Source organism: Carassius gibelio, chromosome A20, assembly GCF_023724105.1.
Source record: "Carassius gibelio isolate Cgi1373 ecotype wild population from Czech Republic chromosome A20, carGib1.2-hapl.c, whole genome shotgun sequence".
NCBI lineage: Eukaryota > Metazoa > Chordata > Actinopteri > Cypriniformes > Cyprinidae > Carassius > Carassius gibelio.
Window position 1 is genome coordinate 20,836,383 of NC_068390.1, and position 20,715 is coordinate 20,857,097.

General features: G+C 35.6%; 1 protein-coding gene across 1 annotated transcript in view; it reads left to right on the forward strand.

The window, feature by feature from the left end:
• Positions 1-5,046: 5,046 nt before the first annotated feature.
• LOC127938847 (visinin-like protein 1) overlaps positions 5,047-20,715 on the forward strand; it is a 30,896-nt gene continuing 15,227 nt past the window's right edge. Inside the window, exons 1-2 of the mRNA XM_052535739.1 lie at positions 5,047-5,321; positions 12,581-12,747. Of these exons, the coding sequence (XP_052391699.1) occupies positions 12,586-12,747 (162 nt within the window). The 5' untranslated portion in view covers positions 5,047-5,321; positions 12,581-12,585. The remainder of the gene's footprint in view (positions 5,322-12,580; positions 12,748-20,715) is intronic.

Sequence of the window (20,715 nt, forward strand, 5' to 3'; positions counted from 1 at the left end):
AATGTCACAGCTTCCAAACGCTCTCAACGCAAAAGCCTACGAGCTCGTGATTCTTTAGCGGTACAATTGGTACAAACTATCTTTCTCTTATGAATATAATAAAACTGCAAAGGCTGCAAAGCAACAAAATTTGATTATTTTACAAGGGGGGTGATTCTTTTCTATACCCACTATAGATGGTAAAGAATTTGAACCTGGGAAGTTTCCACATCCAGGGTTTTTTGAGTGAAACACTTTGCTGTAAATACCATGTGACTACTTTCTCTGGACTGCAATGCAATGCAACTTTTGATTGGCAAATAATAAATAAAGATTCTTTATGGTTAAGTTATGGCATCTATCAGAAGGGGCTAATAAGGCAATGTTATTCAGCCAAACTTTGATTTATTGGCCTCCACAACAGACACATTCTTCAATCTAAAGAAAAAATAATTATGAAACAAGGAATATAAAACTGCACCAGTCCTGTGGCTATGGATAGATGTTTTCTGCTGGTTCAGCACCATTACTACAACAACATAATTGTATGAGTCTCCTTGCATAATACGGTGTTATGACCTCAAAAGTCTTTTATCACAATTCATGTTTTGTAAAATTATTTGTAAATACATTACATAATGCATAACAGCACCATATGCATGGCTTTTCTTAAGTAGGAAATTTGCCCTGTAACCATCTGGTACAGCATTGGACTTGCAAAGCAGAGCACTCAGATGCAGTCCGGGGAAATACAAATTATGAGAAAAGACATTTAAGACATCTAAGAAACAAGCTAAAATGGCATGGTTTCTTCAGCAAATGTATTTTCATCTCACATTTGCTTTTGTTAACACTACTGGTCAGATTTAGAGTAGGGTTTAATATTGGTGGTAAGGTGTTTTCAAATGAATATTTCAACCATAATGCTACAATTTCAGCTTCATCTGTTTTGCATGAAATGGAACTTGCAGTCAGCACCACTCACTAGACATTTCAACTGGAAAGTATTGAAAAACGTGCAAGAAGCAATCATATCAGAAATGTCGCCACTGGCACATTTTCCACTGAGGCTGGTTGAATTACATTTTTAATGTATAACATGAGAAAAAAGTGCTAAATGTTATATATGATGTACCAGAAGCATTTTACCTAAGTGGTAAACTAATTATACAGATAGTACCTTTGGAGCAACCTGAGCGAAATTGGGGGTCAATAACCCTAAAGTTTATGGTTTGCCCTTTAACATTTTACTTTAACCATTAAGCTAATAATACTCACAGTGGAAGATTGTTTTGCATTCAGAACCAAATTTTACCAGTACTAATGATATAAAGCAATGCTGTTGGATATCTTCGGTTGCATTTAATGAGGATGTTTCAGTTAGCTCTGTTAGTAGTAAGCTGTAAAAATGTACAGTAAATGAGCTGTAAAAAAATCTGTCATTTTCCATGTATTAATTCAAATATATTTTAGTATAAGTATCATTTCAGATCTGACCCGCAGGGTGATTGTCCTCCGCCTCCACACCTGCTGGGTCTGGATTAGTCTGTGCCTCTCCACTAACGTCAAAACTCTCCACAGGCCTTAGGAGAATTCCATATGATGGATCGCCTCTGCTCTGCTTGAGTCAGTGACCAGCCTTTTGCCACCATGTTTTCCCAATGATAAAAGAGCATAATAATCATCTACATGATGAGATTAAATAAGGAACCCTAAGCCATGGTTTTTATGTGGCCTGTTTTACAGCAAAATCTGGAATGTCAAATCTCAGCGCCAAAGGTCATGTTTTAATTTCTCCTCTGACCTCTCCATTCCACTGAGTCTTTGTTGTATCAGTATTCTTTCTGTGACATCACCACATTCACGTATCTTGTATCAGCTGTCTTTAAAGACCCACTCGAGTGGCTGAATAGCAGGCATCCGATTTGATCAAAACTGACATATCGTCATCTTGATCTGATTTACCTATAATTCCCTCAACAGGATTCAGTGTGTATGCATCAAATTGTTGTGAGGTTGGGTCTGTTGCAATATGATAGTGTTAGTTGGCCACTGTTATAAGACTGCTGTTGTCTTGAATTTCTTTGGATTTAGCAGTAGCAGTTACAGAGTGGCACAAACTCTGAGAAGTTAGCTTATTCATCTTAATAAAATATTATATCAATACCAGAAATGGCTGTTGTACAATGCAATGCACAAATCAATCTTTTTTATGTGATACTAACATTCATTTTAACCCCTACTGGAACAGATAACATGGACCTTAATCAGGGTAGTGAAATTTAAGTCATATTTTATTTTTGACAGGAATGAAAATCAAAATCAGCCTCTATATTTCAAGTGAATTTACATTGTGTTACCAAGAATAGGGAATCCCAATTTGAATTTGATTGTAAAGAAGTTGAATAAAAATGATTAGAATTTTATATTTTAATAAATGTTAAAGTTAAATTTAAATTCATTGTTAAGTTATTGTATAACTGTATAAGTTTGCATTTAGTAAATATAGTTAATCATATTTTATAATACATATTATAATATATATATAATACATTTCATCATATGTGAGGTTTGGCCAATTCCATTTAAACTCATAAATTGAAAGGGAGCCAATTCTGACTTGCTGCATGCACCTGAAAATTCCTTTCTTTATTCCTAGTCTTTATTTCTCAATCCAAGGCCATTACATGTCTTTTCAAAATGACTGTATTCATTGTGCCATAAAAAAGATGATTTTTTTATGGCTGGATGATCAGTGAGGTCTGGATAACCCCTTCATTCATTCCCACAGCTCGGATTCTGATTATAATAGATCGAATCTCCTCTTCGTTCCTGCCATAACAAACCTTTGTACTTGCCAGGCTGATCACTTGCAATGTAAGCTCTCAGCAGGAATTTTTCACAAGTGGAATCAGTCATCAAAGCTTTTTGATTTGCAGTTGACCCCATTGGCGTTTGGTGTGATTGCATGAGGATGCTTTGGCTGTCTGCATGTGCTGATGTTCAAATGATGTGCAAGGCCTATTTGTCTAGCTGCTCCTTTTCTGCCATGATACTGAATTTATTAGTATGGTGTTTGTATAGAAGCATGCATTTTGCTTTAACACCCTCTTGTATTTTATGAATTTTAAAGACAAATGCAGTAGGATGATAAAATAATGGCATATTTTGACAAGAGGATGCAATGCATCAAAAGAAGCTATTTAATAGTCTCTCTTTAATGTAAAACTGCAGGAGGTATAATAGAGTTGAGCATTTGGAATATACATGAATTATTTGTGACATTTTGAAGAAGTCACCTCCATGAATGTTAACGCATGAAATAAAGTGTTTTAATAAAAAAAGATGCCCTCAAAACTACTATTTCTGCTTTCCATCGAATAAATGCACAGCATAGAGGTAATTTTTCACTTTTCTATTCTCGTCTGTTCCATTTGACACTTTTATTCTCAGTAGGTGGATCACGAAACTCTCTAGAATTGGTTTGTTTCAAAACAAGTTTTCACTTTGTGCTTTAACAGGTCGGCGACCGTTCCTCAGGCGTATAGGCCTCCTTATTGATGCCTGCATTGGGAGAAAATCTTTAGCCATGGTGCTGACTTCAACAAATGTGCAAATGACAAACAGCACCCTATAGATGCAGCTGAAAGAGTGGAAAATCTGCTAACTGCCTCGTAACTTTTCAACCTCTTTACATCATCCATCTCTCTGTCATGGGACTCTACTGTCAGACCAGAAGTGTGTTAGTGCTTTAAAGAACCATATGCCAAATGTCACTTTGAAGAAACCAAGAACCCACTTCCCAGAGAAAAAGATTAATTGCTTCTATTTGTCCCCAGTTACAGTGCCTGTCCTGTAGTAACGATGAAAAATATATCAGTATCATCAATAAGTTCAGATGTGAAATGACTGTGGCAGGGTCAATGTTAGTGTAGCCTACATTAATTTGAAGAGGAAAATGGGGCTTGCTGGCACGATTTTCATTCTTTATTATATCTCTGATGTAAATAAGTGAGTGATGTGACATGTGGCCAAGTATGGTGACCCATACTCAGAATTAGTGCTCTGCATTTATCCAATCCAAAATGCACACACGCAAGCACAGCCACGTATGCTGCGGCCCCCATGGGAGCATTTGGGGTTTCAGTGCTCAAGTGCAGTTCAGTCATGGTAATGAAGGTGGGAGAGAGTACTATACACCCCCCCCCCCCACCTACAAGCCCTGCTCCATACAAGCCTCAAACCCACAACCTTTGGGTTACGAGTCCAATTCGATAAACCATTAGGCCACGACTTCCCCAAATGAAAGCTTAGGTCATTGGGTATAAAACAGACACTTTAATGGCCTCATAATATTGCCTGAATCCTGTTAACGACAAAAGTAACATCTATGGAAAAAGTATGCACAGTGTCCTATTAATCATTTTCAAACTGAAGTAACACCACTCAACGCATTATTGACACTTATTTGTATAATTAATTTATGATATTTGATTAATTTTACGATATTTTGTAGTGTTTTACCACTTTTGCATTTACATTTAGTTGACGCCAAAAATATTTAAGGTTGGAGCAGTCTTTACATGAAAACATTTTCAACTTAAAAATATGCGTTTTTTAGCATTGTTGTCGCATAAACCTGCCTTTTGTTTTCCACATACTATAAGTTATAAAAAATAAGTAATAAAAACGCGCAAAATTTCGCCATGTTTGTGGTAACCATTCGCTCTTTTTCGTTACGATAATTTCATCCACATAAATAAATGCTGATTTGTTTATCACTATTACGTTTACATTCCATAAACATAAAATAAGAATAAATGTAGTTGATGTGTGTGTACATTTTCCTTTACACATTCTTATTTAAACGGACCCCTTGAACGCCATTGTATAAGTTACACGTTGGCTAATTAAACATAAAAGAAATAACGAAGGCATAATGCGTGCAAGACTTTACACCTCTAGCTGACTTGCTGCTGTCATTTTCTATCATTGCCCCATCCGAGTTCGGTTTAGAGCGAGAAGGCACAATTTACGCACACTCAAAAGAGCGCACACCACAGCAAAGCTCGCGGAGCCCTGTGAACACACACGAGATAGGTTGGTGGGGATGAACACAGACACAGACCGACGCTGAGCTCTATTGTATATCTATAGCGTCACATCACCTCGAGCGCTGCGCGTGGACTGTCCTCGCTGCAGTCGTCACTGCGTCTCTGCCTTGCGCCCCAAAGAAAGCTTACCGCAGCTGTCAGCCTATTAGTGAGCACTTTTATCGCGTTTACCTTTTACAGTCGCCCGAAGCAGGAATCGCCAGACCTCCCTTTGGTTTTTCCCTTTCGGTAAGTCTCTCAATGACTGTGTGTTTTCGCTGGAATAAGAAACCTTAAGAAAGTCACTATGGAGCTGGTTCATCTAGCCTACCTGCAGAATTGCAATGCATTGATTCATCACAGAGGATGTAATGTGTAGGATTATGATATTTAAGAATACTATCTTGTATACAAAATAATCACTCTATTAAACCACTTAATTGAATGTTATAGCCTATATTGTAAGATTTTTTAAGTGTTAGTAATATTTATAAATGCATCACTGTAATATGAGTTCAAAACATTCAAAAAGGGGGCAAAGGGCTCACTAGTAAAGTTGAGGTAAAACATCTGATCTTGCCTTGTCAAATGAATAGACATTAGTTGACAATGGCCCCAGGTGTACACGTCTGAGACAGCTGTGTCTTACGTAGCTATATCTACTGTGTGTCATAAGGCTAGGTGAGAAATGTGTTTGTCCACACAGGTTGGTGCATATAATAAATTTTGTATGCTTTTGACAGATTAGGTAGTCAAAAACAACAACAACAACAACAACAAAAAAATAATAATAATTGTGTCCTGGATTATTTTTGGAGTTGAATAATTTTGAACCATGCTGCTTGTATTTTGTTCCTGGAGAGTTAAAGAAAACCTAAAAATGAACTTTGAAATGATAGTTGTACTGTTTGTTCTATATATCTAGTTTTTGTCTTGTGTTATGATTTAATCCTATAGGAATTTCCAATTAATTTCACTTGCAGATTGGTTGTTTGTATGATTATGATGTTTTTTAGTTCAAATTTGAAAATACCTACTTGAACGAATGTCCTCAGTGCTAATACAGCTTCTTATATTCTGCAGGATAGATGCATAATGTTCAAAAGTGATAGAGCAGAAATAACAGCGTAGTGTAATTGTAAGCATGTATTTCTATGAATCAATCTTACACTCTCAAGGTCATAATGTAAAATGATTAAATAAATGTAATATAATGTAACTTTAACTTGGCTGGCTCGTGTGGATGTGAACACTGTTGTAATGAGTCAACTCTGGGTTTAAAATGCCTTTTGATCTCTGGACAAGGCTCAGTTTGCACAGTCGTCGTAACACCTGCTAATCAGTTCTTAGATGACACAAATGCTTGTACAACACATTGTTGTGTTGATCATAACACGACATTTTCTGTGCTACAATCATAAGATGAGCTCAACACAAACAGCAGATCTGAACATTTTTTCCACCGTGCTGCTGCTATTTTGCATTAACCAATGCTAGTAGTCTGTGTGTGTACACCAAAACCAGTTTAATCTATATGCATTACAGCAGTGTTGTGTGAAAAGGCAAAATCATTTTAAGAGATCGATTCTGTCTGCGCGATATAGTCACAGGGGACAGAGTATTCTCCATGGTCTCTTGTTGCAGCTGAAATAGCACTGATGCAGCCTAAATGGAAAATGGAGTGGACTCTTGCTTTTTAGGTATATAGGCTCTGCGGTTCCTTTTATAGCCTGCAGTGACCAATTCTTCCCAACAGTATCAGTAGATTAGTGCCTCATGTTCAGATGGATCTTCTTAATAGTTAGTAAGGTAGTTGATAAGTTTAGGTATGGGGCAGATGAAGAGATCTAAAATACCGTCACTGTTGCGATCTCTAGCTGAACTGACTGTGAGCTTTGCTAGAGGACACTGACACTCCATTCCAGACTCTTGCCATTTCACCTCCATTTCCCATAATCCTTTGAATGGACTCATCATAAATTGCAATCACCTGTCTCTCATCTTCCATCAGTCTCACACTATAAGAACAGCACACACACACATGCTCGAATCGCTGGTGATTGAACGTTTAGCCCTTCGGTGTTTCCTAGTTTCCATGTTCTTAAGTTTTGCCTTTCTCGTGTTTTTATCCATGGACTGTTACCTTGTTTTTGGTTGACTGCTGCCTGCCCTGATTGTTGCCTGTCTTGTTGGATTACTCTTTTGTCTGTGTCTTGGATGTTATTGTTTGCTGGTATCTGACCCTGCCTGTCCTGACTACCCTCTTTTTTAATGAAGCCTGTTATTGGTTCCCCACTTCGTTTCATGGCGCCTCTATCGTTACAGTCATGCATACTAAGACATTAACATGTGTTTTCTTCTTAGTGAACTGGTTGAGCCAGTTCACCAAATTGGACAGAAACGTTTGAAATGTTTCACATCTCCAGTAAGCATTAATCCACAAATTACTTAAGTTATTCACTTTTTTTTTTACCGTGGCTGACACTCTCTCTGAGTCAAAATAAACCAATATCCCAGAGTAATTCCTATCTATCACATTGTTGACTTTATTACTGTGCTATACATTTAAAAGACACTTATTTTATATATATATATATATATATATATATATATATATATATATATATATATATATATATATATATATATTCATGAATGTATTCAATAAACAATACAAAGAAATTACCACATTACCACATTTTAGACATATTCACTTTTATTTGTAAATAAAATATTTCACTAGATTTTATAACGTTATTTTGCACCCTTGATTTTTCTAGAGTATCTTTTGCTGCTGAATTATCCGCTTACCTAGTTTATAATAGTATTTTTGTGATAGATTGTAAATTAAGGCCAGGGCCAGGGACTGTAAATCTCTGAAAAGACTGAAAACCCCCATATGATAGCTTTGTGTGTGATTGAAATTTCAGTCACATGATGTTCACATGACATTAGTAAATTATGATTGATTTTTTTTATAGTTAAAGGTGCCATATTTCTCAATATATGACGTCATACTCGGGGAAAGTCCCGCCCACCTGTGACACTCTCTGCCCTACTAGCATATATACGGCCCTGAGTGATAAACAACTTTACTGTTTACTTGCTGTAGCTGCTGGAGATACAGTGTCGGTGCCAAAGAGCCATTAAAAGTATCGTGTGTTGGGATGCACCAACGAACATAGGAGTCTCCATAGACCGCTGACGCTGAGGACATGGTGGTCACATTTCATTTTTGAAGGAAATGTCCTGGAGAAAAAATTTAAAAGTCCTATATGTTTGTGCTAACATTCTACACCGGACTGCCTTACTAAGAAAGGTCAGTTCAGCGCTGGAGTTATGCAAAGATTGCTTCAAAGAGGGATCCATGCCAATGCTTTGTGCGCAAATGTCCAGACTCCAGACAAAGTAAGCATCATGCATCACATTTTGCCACCATTGTCTGGTTTTCACTAATGCTGCCTTCACGTGTTACCAGAATGGTCGTGAATGTGAGGCAATGAATGTGAGCAATGTGAGGTCAGTAACATGGTCAGCACCAGTTGAACCGTAACCTCAGTATACCCATGAGAGTGAGCTCTTGAAGCTCCACACTCTTCTGAAAAGGGAGGCGGGAGTAGCAGCTCATTTTCATTTAAAGGGGACAAACACAAAAAACTCCGCATTTTGACTCATACCCTAAAAGGTGGGGTATTTTGAGATAAAACTTCACATAAGCATTCTGGGGACATAACAGATCAATTTAAAATATTGTGTCAATGAATTCTATGGCACCTTTAAGTTAACTATTCCATCCTTTATTGGTAGAAATATTGTAAATCTTTGAAATGAAGAGAACAGAATGATTTCACAAATCCTATTGACCAATTATTGGATCTCTTGAACCTTCAGTTTTGTTTGAAAATGTAGGGATCAGCTGGATAAGGATTCAATTTTAGAATGATGCTGATTGTCTAATTAGTTTGGTATCATAAATCACACTTACAGAATGGGAACGAGCTACTGTATATGGTGATGCATTATTGCTGATTCATAGTCAGTTTCAGAGCAACTGTTTTTAGCACTCAGAATTTGCAGTGCTGTGTTTTTTTCCTTGTGGGTGGATCCCTCATAAAGAGAGGTATTCCCCAAGGATACAGGCCTCCAATGCAGTCTGCAGATCAAGACAGGCTATGCTCCTATCTTTAAAAGCTCCCCAGCTCACAGTCTGGGCTTGGTGGCCTCATTTTCACCATATCTAAAATGTATAAATGTTTGTTTTGTAGTATTTGCTGCATCCATGTCTTTAGAGAACAGTCAAGATGCAATGTCTTTGCAATTGACTTGAAAATAAAATGCTGTTGTGTGGGAAATGAAATTAGTACTCATTATCGTCAGCATCGCTGCTCGTTTGTCAGTCTCAGGCTGAAAATTTATTGTAATGAACTTTGAAGCGCAATGTTCTCATTGAGTGTTTACGTGAGCCTCTATGAGTGTGGTGAGAGCTCATCTATATGATTAAGTAGTGGTGAAGAAATTAAAAAGCAGGAGAATTACTCAGCATTTCATCCACAGCACTACTGCCATGCTTTCCTTCTCTCTCTCTCTATCTGCTTTCATTGTATCCTTTATTAGTGTAACAGAAGGAAGGGCTTTTACAATTTGCAAAAAAAATTTAAATGTCACATCGAAGCTTAGGATGTGATGACCTTTTGGTAATTATGTGAATGATGCTTTGTTTAATTAACCCATTTCCCTGACAGTAACGCTGTGTGTGACAGCCATCTAGGGGGAAATGTGTTATGGGCTACTCTTATAAGCATGTGGGCAGGATAAAACACTGCTCATGCTCCAAAGGAACAGACAAATTTATAATAATAATTATAAGCTGAAATAGGGGATCTCTTATGAGAATGCTCTTATGCCTAGTGAGATATTATTTACTGACACAGTCTATTCTGGAACATCTTTAGGCACCTTCTCATTTTCTCAGTGCTAAGACTACTGTATGACGTCTTTGTGTTAATGAAAATGATGGGATCTTTCAAGGAAAACACTAAACAAGAGGCTTTACTGGTGGTCACAGACTTTTGGTGTGTTTGTCCCACTGATCTAAGCCTCCTTTAATTGTTATCAGCCAGCATTAAATGATATAATCCACAATCACTCACTCAAGTCATCATATTTATTCAGCTGCATGGCTTACTTAGTTTTATTTTAGCCATATTAATTATGAAATGAGAATTCCCGCTACGTATCTTTAGTATATTAGTGTTTGTGCACTTAGTCAAAATCACTTAATATCCCATTTTCTCAAATTCAATTCAATTTGTATAGAGTGACACCTATATATATATATATATATATATATATATATATATATATATATATATATATATATATATATATATATATATATATATATATATATATATATATATATTAGTGCTGTCAAAATTAGCGCGTTAACGCATTCGATTAATTTGAAATATTTAACGCGTAAAAAAAAAATAACGCAATTAACGCGGTTGTAGTTTTTTTTATTTCCAGTTGTGGCCTTGTGTGTTCAACGTGCAAAGAAATATGGATAAGACCAAGGAAGGACTTTTAGACGGAAAGTTTCAGTATCAAACTCTGCCGGATTACTCTTCAGTCTGCCACAAGAAACATTACTCTTCATTCAGTCTGCCACAAGAAACAGCAACATTAAAATCATGAACTCAAATGTCATTGTTTTAAAAAAAAACGTTAATAAGCTTAAACGAAAATAACAAAATAATTGTGTAGTGGAGTATTTTTTGTACACAGTGCCGCGAACTGTCAATCACTCCTGTACGCGTGCATCACTGTCCTCCTCAGCTGCAGCAACTTGCGCTCTCTCTCTTCATCAAGCTTTAAAACAAAAAGGGGACAAAAAGATCATATTGTCTTTGTGCATAGGCTATAGATTAATTAGATAAATTAATATCTAAATTTGTGCCTTGCCGTCTACGGTATTTTTTTAGAACTTAGAAAAAAGTTGCTGCAGCCAATGAGCAGCCAGCGGGGGCTGCAGGAAGACTCAACCTCCGCAGACAGTTTTTAATGTATATCAGACAATAAATACTCAAGATTTTGCTTTAGTATAACTCACAACGAGTTTCACACACCTTCTCCGGCCACGTTGAGTTGTTGACACTTAACAGTGGGAAAAGCGACACATGCGCTATTCACTTGTATAAGTTAGGGTGAATGGGTAATGTAGTTTCTGCTCTGGGTGGGATGAATTAGGAAGCTTGCATTGTGAAGGGCACTCTGAAAATCGGCAGTGCAGATAAAAGATTAAAACCTCTATTAAAACAGATGTCCAAATGAGCGTACCGTTACGCTACAAGCACGTTCTGGACGCACGGAGAGGTGGCGGTACGCTCAAGAGCTATATTTGGAAGTGGCGGTACTGAGTACAGGTGCGTACTGGCCCACTTAAAGCACTGGCAATGACTATACTTTGGAATTTTTTTGCAGTCCACTTAGAATTCAACATGGAAATCATTTTTGTTTTTTATTGTCATTGATTGTTTTGAAATTCAAATGGTACTTACATGCCTGTGTTTTTATTTCTGTAATAAATATGGCTTTCAAGCCAACAGTTAATTTGGAGGATATTGATGGTTTATTGCAGGTATGTTGTTTACATGAGAAAATCTGTGTTACAAGTTAAACAAAAAATCCAATAAACAATCATATTTTGAATTTAAATAGTTTCTTTGTCTTGAGTTTACATTAATTATTTAAATTTTACATTTACATATCCAAAAAGTTTCAGTCTTTTAATTGCGATTAATTGCGATTAATCGCGATTAATTTAAAAAAATTGTGCGATTAATTAGTTAATTTTTTTTAATCGATTGACAGCACTAATATATATATATATATATTAAATATTCTGTCTTTGTTTATAAATACAAAAGTGTTTATTTTTATACTATACTGTTCAAAAATTTGGTGTCAATAAATATTTTGTAATTTTTTAAAGACATTTATAATTGATTCAGTAAGGATGGTTTAAACTGATCAAAAAGTACAATAAAATAAATTGTTTTTCAAAATACTGTCCTTTTGAAATTTCTATTCATAAAAGAATCCTTAAAAAAGTATCACAGTTTCCAAAATAATATTAAGCAGCACAATTGCTTTAAACACTGATAATATGATTTTTTTTTAGCACTATATCAGCATATTAGAATGATTTCTACAGGATCATGGACTGGAACAAGACTGGAGTAATGGTCACTGAAAATTAAACTTTGCCATTCCAGAAATAAATGATGTCTTAAAATATATCAAAATAGAAAGCATTTATTTTAATTGGCAATAATATTTCACAATGTTACAGTTCTTACTGTATTTTGGTCAGCATAAGAAATGTGAAAAATTGCCTAAGTCTTGTAGGACGACTTTTATATAGTTTATACAATTTATGCGGTTAAAATGAGCTCCAGCTCCAGGCAGAGTGAGATCACAGCTATTTTGACTTCTGTGCCTTGCAGACACCATGGGGAAACAGAACAGCAAGCTGACCCCTGAGGTAATGGAGGACCTGGTGAAGAACACAGAATTTAATGAACATGAACTCAAACAGTGGTACAAAGGCTTCCTGAAGGATTGCCCCAGTGGCCGACTTAACCTGGACGAGTTCCAGCAGCTGTATGTTAAGGTAGGGATGCTAGTCACTCTGTGATACAATTTTCCTACATGTTCTGGCTTTTCGTTGGTCCTGTTCCAGACTGAAGAGGTCACTGAGGAGTGCATCAGATGCAGCCATCTGACTCATTCAGTTGGATAGTCTGATGTATAACTGGCACCAAACTGAATTCAGATCTCCAGGGCTACGCTAGCTGGCTATTCAAATGGCTGGTTTGTATGGCATCTCAAGCACGAGCGGTTGCTGTCATGACAGGTTTTACTCTCTTTAGTAGTTTAGTCTTTTAGATTTGTTGGGATATATATTACAATTTTGACTGTTTAGCAAGGAAACATTTTGCTGCAGATAACACTTTGTCTGTTGAGTTTATCTACTGTACTGTACAGCCTTGCAGTTCCAATAATAACATTACAATACCTGCTGAATAATATGAATATGAATTATGTAAAGACATTATGCAAGATCATTTCTACTAACAGCCAGAGTAAATAACCACAGGTCTCACAGCTCTGCTCAGAAACCATAATGCTTACAGATTGGCTTGAAATGAAAAGAAATAGCAGCTGTATGCAAAGCCTTTAAGTGATCTGGGATGGCAGTTTTTACAGCAAAAAGATATCAATTTAAATCCAAAAGAGAGGAAATAGATGATCTTGCATTAGCAGGGCACTGAGGTCCTGCGGATTGGACTGCATGATTGCTTGTGTGTGTGTGCGCGCTGATACTTAAACTGCTTGTGGCATAGGGATACTGGGAGGAGGTGTTTTGTGTTTGGCTTTAGTCAATGATAATTCATCCTACTTGCTTTTTAATTTAAAGGTTTTTTTCTTTCTTTAAGTTTAGTTTAGTTTTTTGCACAAACTGCAGAATTACTGTAAATTTTGTGCAGCATTACTCAATCTTGAAATCTCTATATTATACTATATAAAAAATGAATAATTAACAAATTAATAGTTAACAAGTCATCTCTCATAACTAAAACACCTAAAGGAAAATTCTAACAACTATACAGACATTTTTTAAAACAACAAAAACTAATAAAAATGACAAACAAAATTAATAAAAAAGCAGAACATGTAAAAATAAAATCTAATTCAAAATATTAACAAAAACTATAATAGTATCTCAATGATACTAAAATAACGCCGATATATATATATATATATATATATATAGTATATATATATATATATAGTATATATGTATTATTTAATTGTATGTAATATATAAAACAATATATTATTATTTAAATATATTTCTGAAGTATAATATAGTATATATTTATTATAATATTTTATATTTTATATTTACATTATCAGCATTAACCAATAACTGTGCCAGTAAGGTGAAGGTTTTCAGATAATTTATTTAGAATGAACACCTCTTGCAAAACATTTAAAATGGATAAAAATTGAAATCTCTATATTATACTATATAAAAAATGAATAATTAACAAATTAATAGTTAACAAGTCATCTCTCATAACTAAAACACCTAAAGGAAAATTCTAACAACTATACAGACATTTTTTAAAACAACAAAAACTAATAAAAATGACAAACAAAATTAATAAAAAAGCAGAACATGTAAAAATAAAATCTAATTCAAAATATTAACAAAAACTATAATAGTATCTCAATGATACTAAAATAACGCCGATATATATATATATATAGTATATATGTATTATTTAATTGTATGTAATATATAAAACAATATATTATTATTTAAATGTATTTCTGAAGTATAATATAGTATATATTTATTATAATATTTTATATTTTATATTTACATTATCAGCATTAACCAATAACTGTGCCAGTAAGGTGAAGGTTTTCAGATAATTTATTTAGAATGAACACCTCTTGCAAAACATTTAAAATGGATAAAAATTATAGCAGCCTTTTTCCTTACCATTTATCAGTTTTAAGGTATTTGACATGCTATCTGTGTACCAGTATATAATCTGAGAGGGAAAATTTTGAGCCCATAAATGAGCATGATTTGTAAGTTCAAAGCTTGGTAGGCTGCTAGCATTGTCTTTTGCTCTGTTTTTGTGGAAGCCATATTGGCTGCTAAATTTAGCATCTTTTCAATGATTCATGCTTTTTTATAATAATAAATTGCCAGATTTTCCAAACAAATGTTATCACCGGAGGACCTGATTCTGAACACAGTTATTTTAAATGGTAATATTTTAATTTGTAAAACTTTTATATAATATAATTTTTTTATATAATATTATATAATATATAATTATAATATTGTTTCAGTGTTCATCTTGCTGCTAGGCTGTTGTTTTGTACAGTGACTATTTTTAGTTGAATTATTTTTATGTGATTTCTGTTCATTGTATGATAATTGTACATAATTCATAATTCATTTATAAGTATAATAATCAGTATTGCATTTACATTTCAGTAAGTAGCTATATGAAATGATAGATAACAACCAGCCAGCTGGTCATTATCGCAAAATAAATCATTTTAGGGTGACACAAAAGCCCTCTAAATCATGGCAGGGTTTATTGGTTGACTGCAGAGGTTTACTGGGCTTGAATGGCTGACTGTACATTATCCCTTATGTGTAACAATGTAAATAATGGAAGGGAACGTGGAGTCGTGAAAATGGCTCTTTATAGAGACAATAGTTGGAAAAGTTCAGATTCTATTCTTGGCATTTTATTCCATGGCTAAATATCTCAGTGCATCCAACACTAACTACAGTACATTATTAACCTTGTATCCAGAAGTGATGGCTGCACATGGTGTCAGTAAAGTGATCCCTTTGTCTCCTGGTGTTTGATTGTTTGCTGCGGTTTCAGATGTTAATACTGTGACAACAGTAATGAGGTGCTGTGTAATGTACTTTAGGTTTGTGCTGAATGAACACTTCAATAGTGCATGTTAAAATCTAATTGGCAGTTAAAGAGGTGACGTATAAGGTGATGAGGTAGTTTTTAGGACTCAAAAAATGAGACAGTAAAGCCTCTGTCGCATAGAGATTCTGGAAAATGGATAATGTGTCCCATGATTTGTCCAGAATCTGTGCATGCATTCACACACACCCCATAAAGACATTACGATGGGACGTGTAATGTGACGCATACCGTTCCACTCTGCTGGTGAACGATCTCAGCTTAAACGCAGATGGTGTGGAGCTCCCTGATCAATGCTTCATTCCAGTTTGTATATGTTTTAATTGTTAATGTTGATCTACCTTCAAAACACCCTGTAAAAGAGTTGCACGATAACGTGTGTCATCATTATAAGACACATCTTTTATGGCATTGGTCCTGCTTTTTGTTCACACAGGGCTCGTTCCTTCCCAGCAATGTTACTAGTTCCTCATCCCAGGATCGATCCCAGAATCAATCCTGGGTCGGGTTTGTATTCACACAGAAGGCCTGTGTGAATGGATCTTAAAAATCTCTTGAGTAGAAGTGGGGTGGGGTATGCCAGATTAGCATTAGGACATTAGCTTTGCCAGAGGATTCTAACATGCTCCTGTTTGACATCAGTTTGTTACATCACCCTCACCAGACAGCTCAGACCTTCATCTTGTGGCCAAAAAGAGAGCTGTGGTGGATCGAACAACAGCCCTGATCTGAACTCACAACACACGAATGTGGAATGACAGGATGACGTCTGGTTTGCAGCCCTGGCGTGGCATAGACAATGATGTGGCTTGACATTTTTCAAAAAGTAAAATAGTCTTGGTGAAGATTTTGAGTGTGTGTGTTTGTGTGTGTGTTTGTGTGTTAAACTAATATATTTAAAGTCACCTATAGCTGATGTATTTCTGAAAGTTTACAAAATTAAAAAAAATCTAACTCTGTTACAAATCTAAAAAATTATATTTGTTAAAATTATATATGAAGGGGTAGAAGGAATGGGACGGTGGTCAGGTTGTTCAGGGCATCTAGAATTGATGGCTCAGAGAAAGTCATATATTTAGGCTACAATTAGATCCCCCCGATTAAACTTGAAAGAAAGAAAATGTGGGATAAAGTTGTCTGAATGAATGAGAATAAGACAAACAGAACGGTATAAAGTGCAGATATATGAAGGTTTCGGGAAGTCAGGTGATCGTTTGGGGCATGGCCCTGCTCTTGAATGTCAGCTAACCAATTAACTCCCTTTATTGTTATTATTAATTTTGATTTGAGAAAACGTATTACTTAAAATTGTAATAATCAGTTTTGTTTTAATACATCAACACAAGTACAAAAAACTGTTCATCAGGGCATTTGATGGGTTTTAAGTTATTTTATGTTTGTCTGTCACTGCCCTATTCTGTCAAACACACACACACACACACACACTGTCTGTTACAGCAGGCACATCATTGAAGTTGACTTCCAATTCCAGCCACAACCAGCAGATTTTCTAAAATTAGCACACTTTCTTTTCCAACATGCTGAGCAAGAAAAACATGCATAGGCTGTCTGGGCCTGTATCTTTTTGCACTTGTTTTGTGTTTACAAAGATACAAAGCAGGTGTCTAGAGTTTCCGGTGCTTAATTTCTAGCACAAAGATCAGTCATCACTTTTAATAACGTGTTACTTAAACTGTGTCATGGGATTTTTTCATCCGTTCTTGAGTTAAATTAGATTTTCTGTCAAATATAGACCGAAATACTCAGTCCAGAAAATTAATTCATGTCGTCAAAGTTATACACCAGAATGAGAGGAAATTCTATTTCTCCTTTTTTTTTAATCATGGCATCACTTAATCATGGCTTAATCACTTTTAATCATGGCTCTTCTGTCATAGATGTTTTAGTGATTGTTTTTTTCTGTAAAATCAGATTACACGCGGTAACAAAGTGAACCAAACTAAAACGCATCCTTAATGTCAGATGGTGAGATGTGGCAGGTGAATGACTGCCCACATATGTTGAAGTACTGTAGCAGAAGGGGTAAATCAACCCTTGTGTCGGAATGCAGTAATGAATGTCCTATGAACTCTGGATTTATTGAAGTATATGTTGTGTGGAGAAGATGGAGGACTTTAATGTCACACAAGGTTGTCTTGGAGAAGGAGACAAATTGCCATCCTGCGATCAATAGGACACCATCTTATTCCCCATCTACAGTTCTTGTAAGATGACCTATCAGGGGTAACAAGCCTTGTTTTTTCATATTTCTAGTATCATTATCATAAATCCTTTTCAGTTCAGGCTATCAGTTCATTTGCATTTTTAACATTGATGTATCTAATAATAATTATCATCATAATAATGGCTTTTTTAGAAGAATAGTTTTTGGTCTCCAAAAGGCGGTTTATGACTTACACATTAAAAAGGATTTATTATTATTGGATTTGTAAAAAAAATTATTCAGCTTTATTTTAGATAATGACAATGTACTTAATTTTGCAGAATTCATATAATATCAAGAAAGTGATGCTCTTGAGCAGAGATGTATAAAGTACTAGAGAACCATACTTGAGTAAAAGTACAAGTGCTCTATCAAAAAAGTGACTTGAGTAGAAGTTGAAGTGCTCTTTAAGCACCACACTTAAGTAGAAGTACGAAAGTATTCAACATTTTTGTACTTAAGTATTGCAAGTAGTCTATTTTAAAATTTACTACTCAAGTACTGAAAGTAAAAGTAGAAGTATTGTGTTATGTAACTATTACATAAGAAAGTAGTCAAAAGTTTGAACATTGTTTTTACCATTTCAAATGATTAACCTAAAGGACAATCACAATTCCTTTGACTGTAACTTCTTGTAAACAAAAAACGGTTACTAGGGTTAGTTAGCCCAATTTGCAAAATTATGTCATTAATAACTTACCCTCATGTTGTTTCAAACCAGTAAGACATCAGAGGGTCATTTAGAATTTTTTGAAGCTTCGAAAATACTTTTTGGTCCAAAAATAGCAAAAACTACGACTTTATTCAGCATTGTCTTCTCTTCCGTGTCTGTTGTAAGACAGTTAAAAACAAAGCAGTTTGTGATATCTGGTTCGCGAACGAATCATTCGATGTAACCGGATCTTTTTGAAACAGTCCACCAAATCGAATTGAATCGTTTTAAACAGTTCGCGTCTCCAGTACGCATTAATCCACAGATGAATTAAACTGTTAACTTGTTTAATGTGTCTGACACTCCCTCTGAGTTAAAACAAACCAATATCCCGGAGTAATTCATTGACTCAAACAGTACACTGACTGAACTGCTGTGAAGAGAGAACTGAAGATGAACACCGAGCCGAGCCAGATAATGACTCGTTCACGAGTCAAGAACCGTTTCTGTCAGACGCGTCCGATTCGTGAACCGATGAGCTGATGATACTGCGCATGTGTGATTTAGCGTGAAGCAAACCGACACACAGAGCGTCTGAACTGAACTGATTCTTTTGGTGATTGATTCTGAACTGATTCTGTGTTAATGTTATGAGCCCAGGTGCAGTCAACGCCAATGACGCCATTGCATCGAGCGCAAAAGAATCGGTGAACTGTTTTCTTCAACTGGTTTATTGAATCGAACTGTCAGAAAGAACTAATGTTACTGGTCATCCGAGAACCGATGCAACCGGTTCTTGACTCGTGAACGAGTCATTATCTGGCTCGGCTCGGTGTTCATTTCTCTCTTCACAGCAGTTCAGTCAGCACGCGCAGTCTCCTTAATCGCTTGATTCGCTCAATGATGTGGCAGCTTCATCAAATCTGCCATCTACAGTTCTGGCAGTGGTTTGTAATGGAATGATTCGTAACATTATTATAATTGTAACGAGTAACGATGCAGCACATAAAAAAAATATCGGAGTAAAAGTATTAAACTCAGCGAAAATATGTACCGAAGTCATAAGTGGTGTATCAATGGTATGCACAGGTTCGGAGGTCTCTGCAGCGGTGGAAGAATCTTAATAAAATTAATTTAAACAGATACAACTTATATATCTAACTAACTGGATTTACATAATTTTAAGGTTAAATATGCATTTTTATTTGGTGCTAGCATAACCAAAATGAATTGGAAAAATAATGCATCAAACTGAACACCCCCCCTGCATTCTATTGGTCAGTCAAACAGAGAGTCCCGGACCAAACTCACACCATTGGTTGAACCAATGTTGCTGTATCAGACCAGTCAGAATGATAAAGCATAACCATGTACAATGTGTAAACAGTGCAATTTGAGAGGGTTCTGGTTGTGTTGTGTCACCTGGTTTCAGTTGTGTATGTCTTTTCATGACATTTTATGAAAGGCATTGATATAAATACATTGAAATGAACTTCAGTGATGATTAGATGGGCATTTCCAAATGTGAGGATGGCATCTTCACCTCCTTCTTAGTTTAATTAACTTATGTGATTTTACATAAATGCCACCAGGTTTCAATGTGTCTAAGAAATTAAATTAAAATAATGCTCCCACAAGCTAATCTTATGAATTAATTAATATTGATAAATAAATGTTATAAATATTATTATTATTATTGTTGTACATTAATTACCTATTATGTATGTAATTTAATTTTATTTTACTTGACACGACACAACACAACTCTTCTTTAGAAAGGCTAGAATATGTGTTCATGTGTTGAACGTAGTCTTCCCCATTTAACTTCTCATGATGTGCAAAGGCTGAATGCATGGAAAATGCTCTGAAGTTTCTCAAAATTTAAATTAGCCAGCATTCCCTATAGCAGCCCGGTACTACTCTTCCCAATGTCACCTCAAGGGTACCTGCCAGCAGAGTACTGTGCTTGTCTGTGATCCAGACACATGAAATGGGGCTTGTGATTCCTATATTATTTTATGTGACATATTCACCTGGGGTTAAGTGTCTTGTTGATGGGCACAATGGCTCTCCAGCTCCAAGGTCACTCCCACTGGGGTCAGAACGCACAACCTTTGGGTTAAATGCCCAGAGCCTAAACCACTCCACAAAGTATGAATGGAATTGCATAGTGTAAAATATAATCATAAAAAACACAATGTAACAAAGTTACACCTCTAGAAGCAT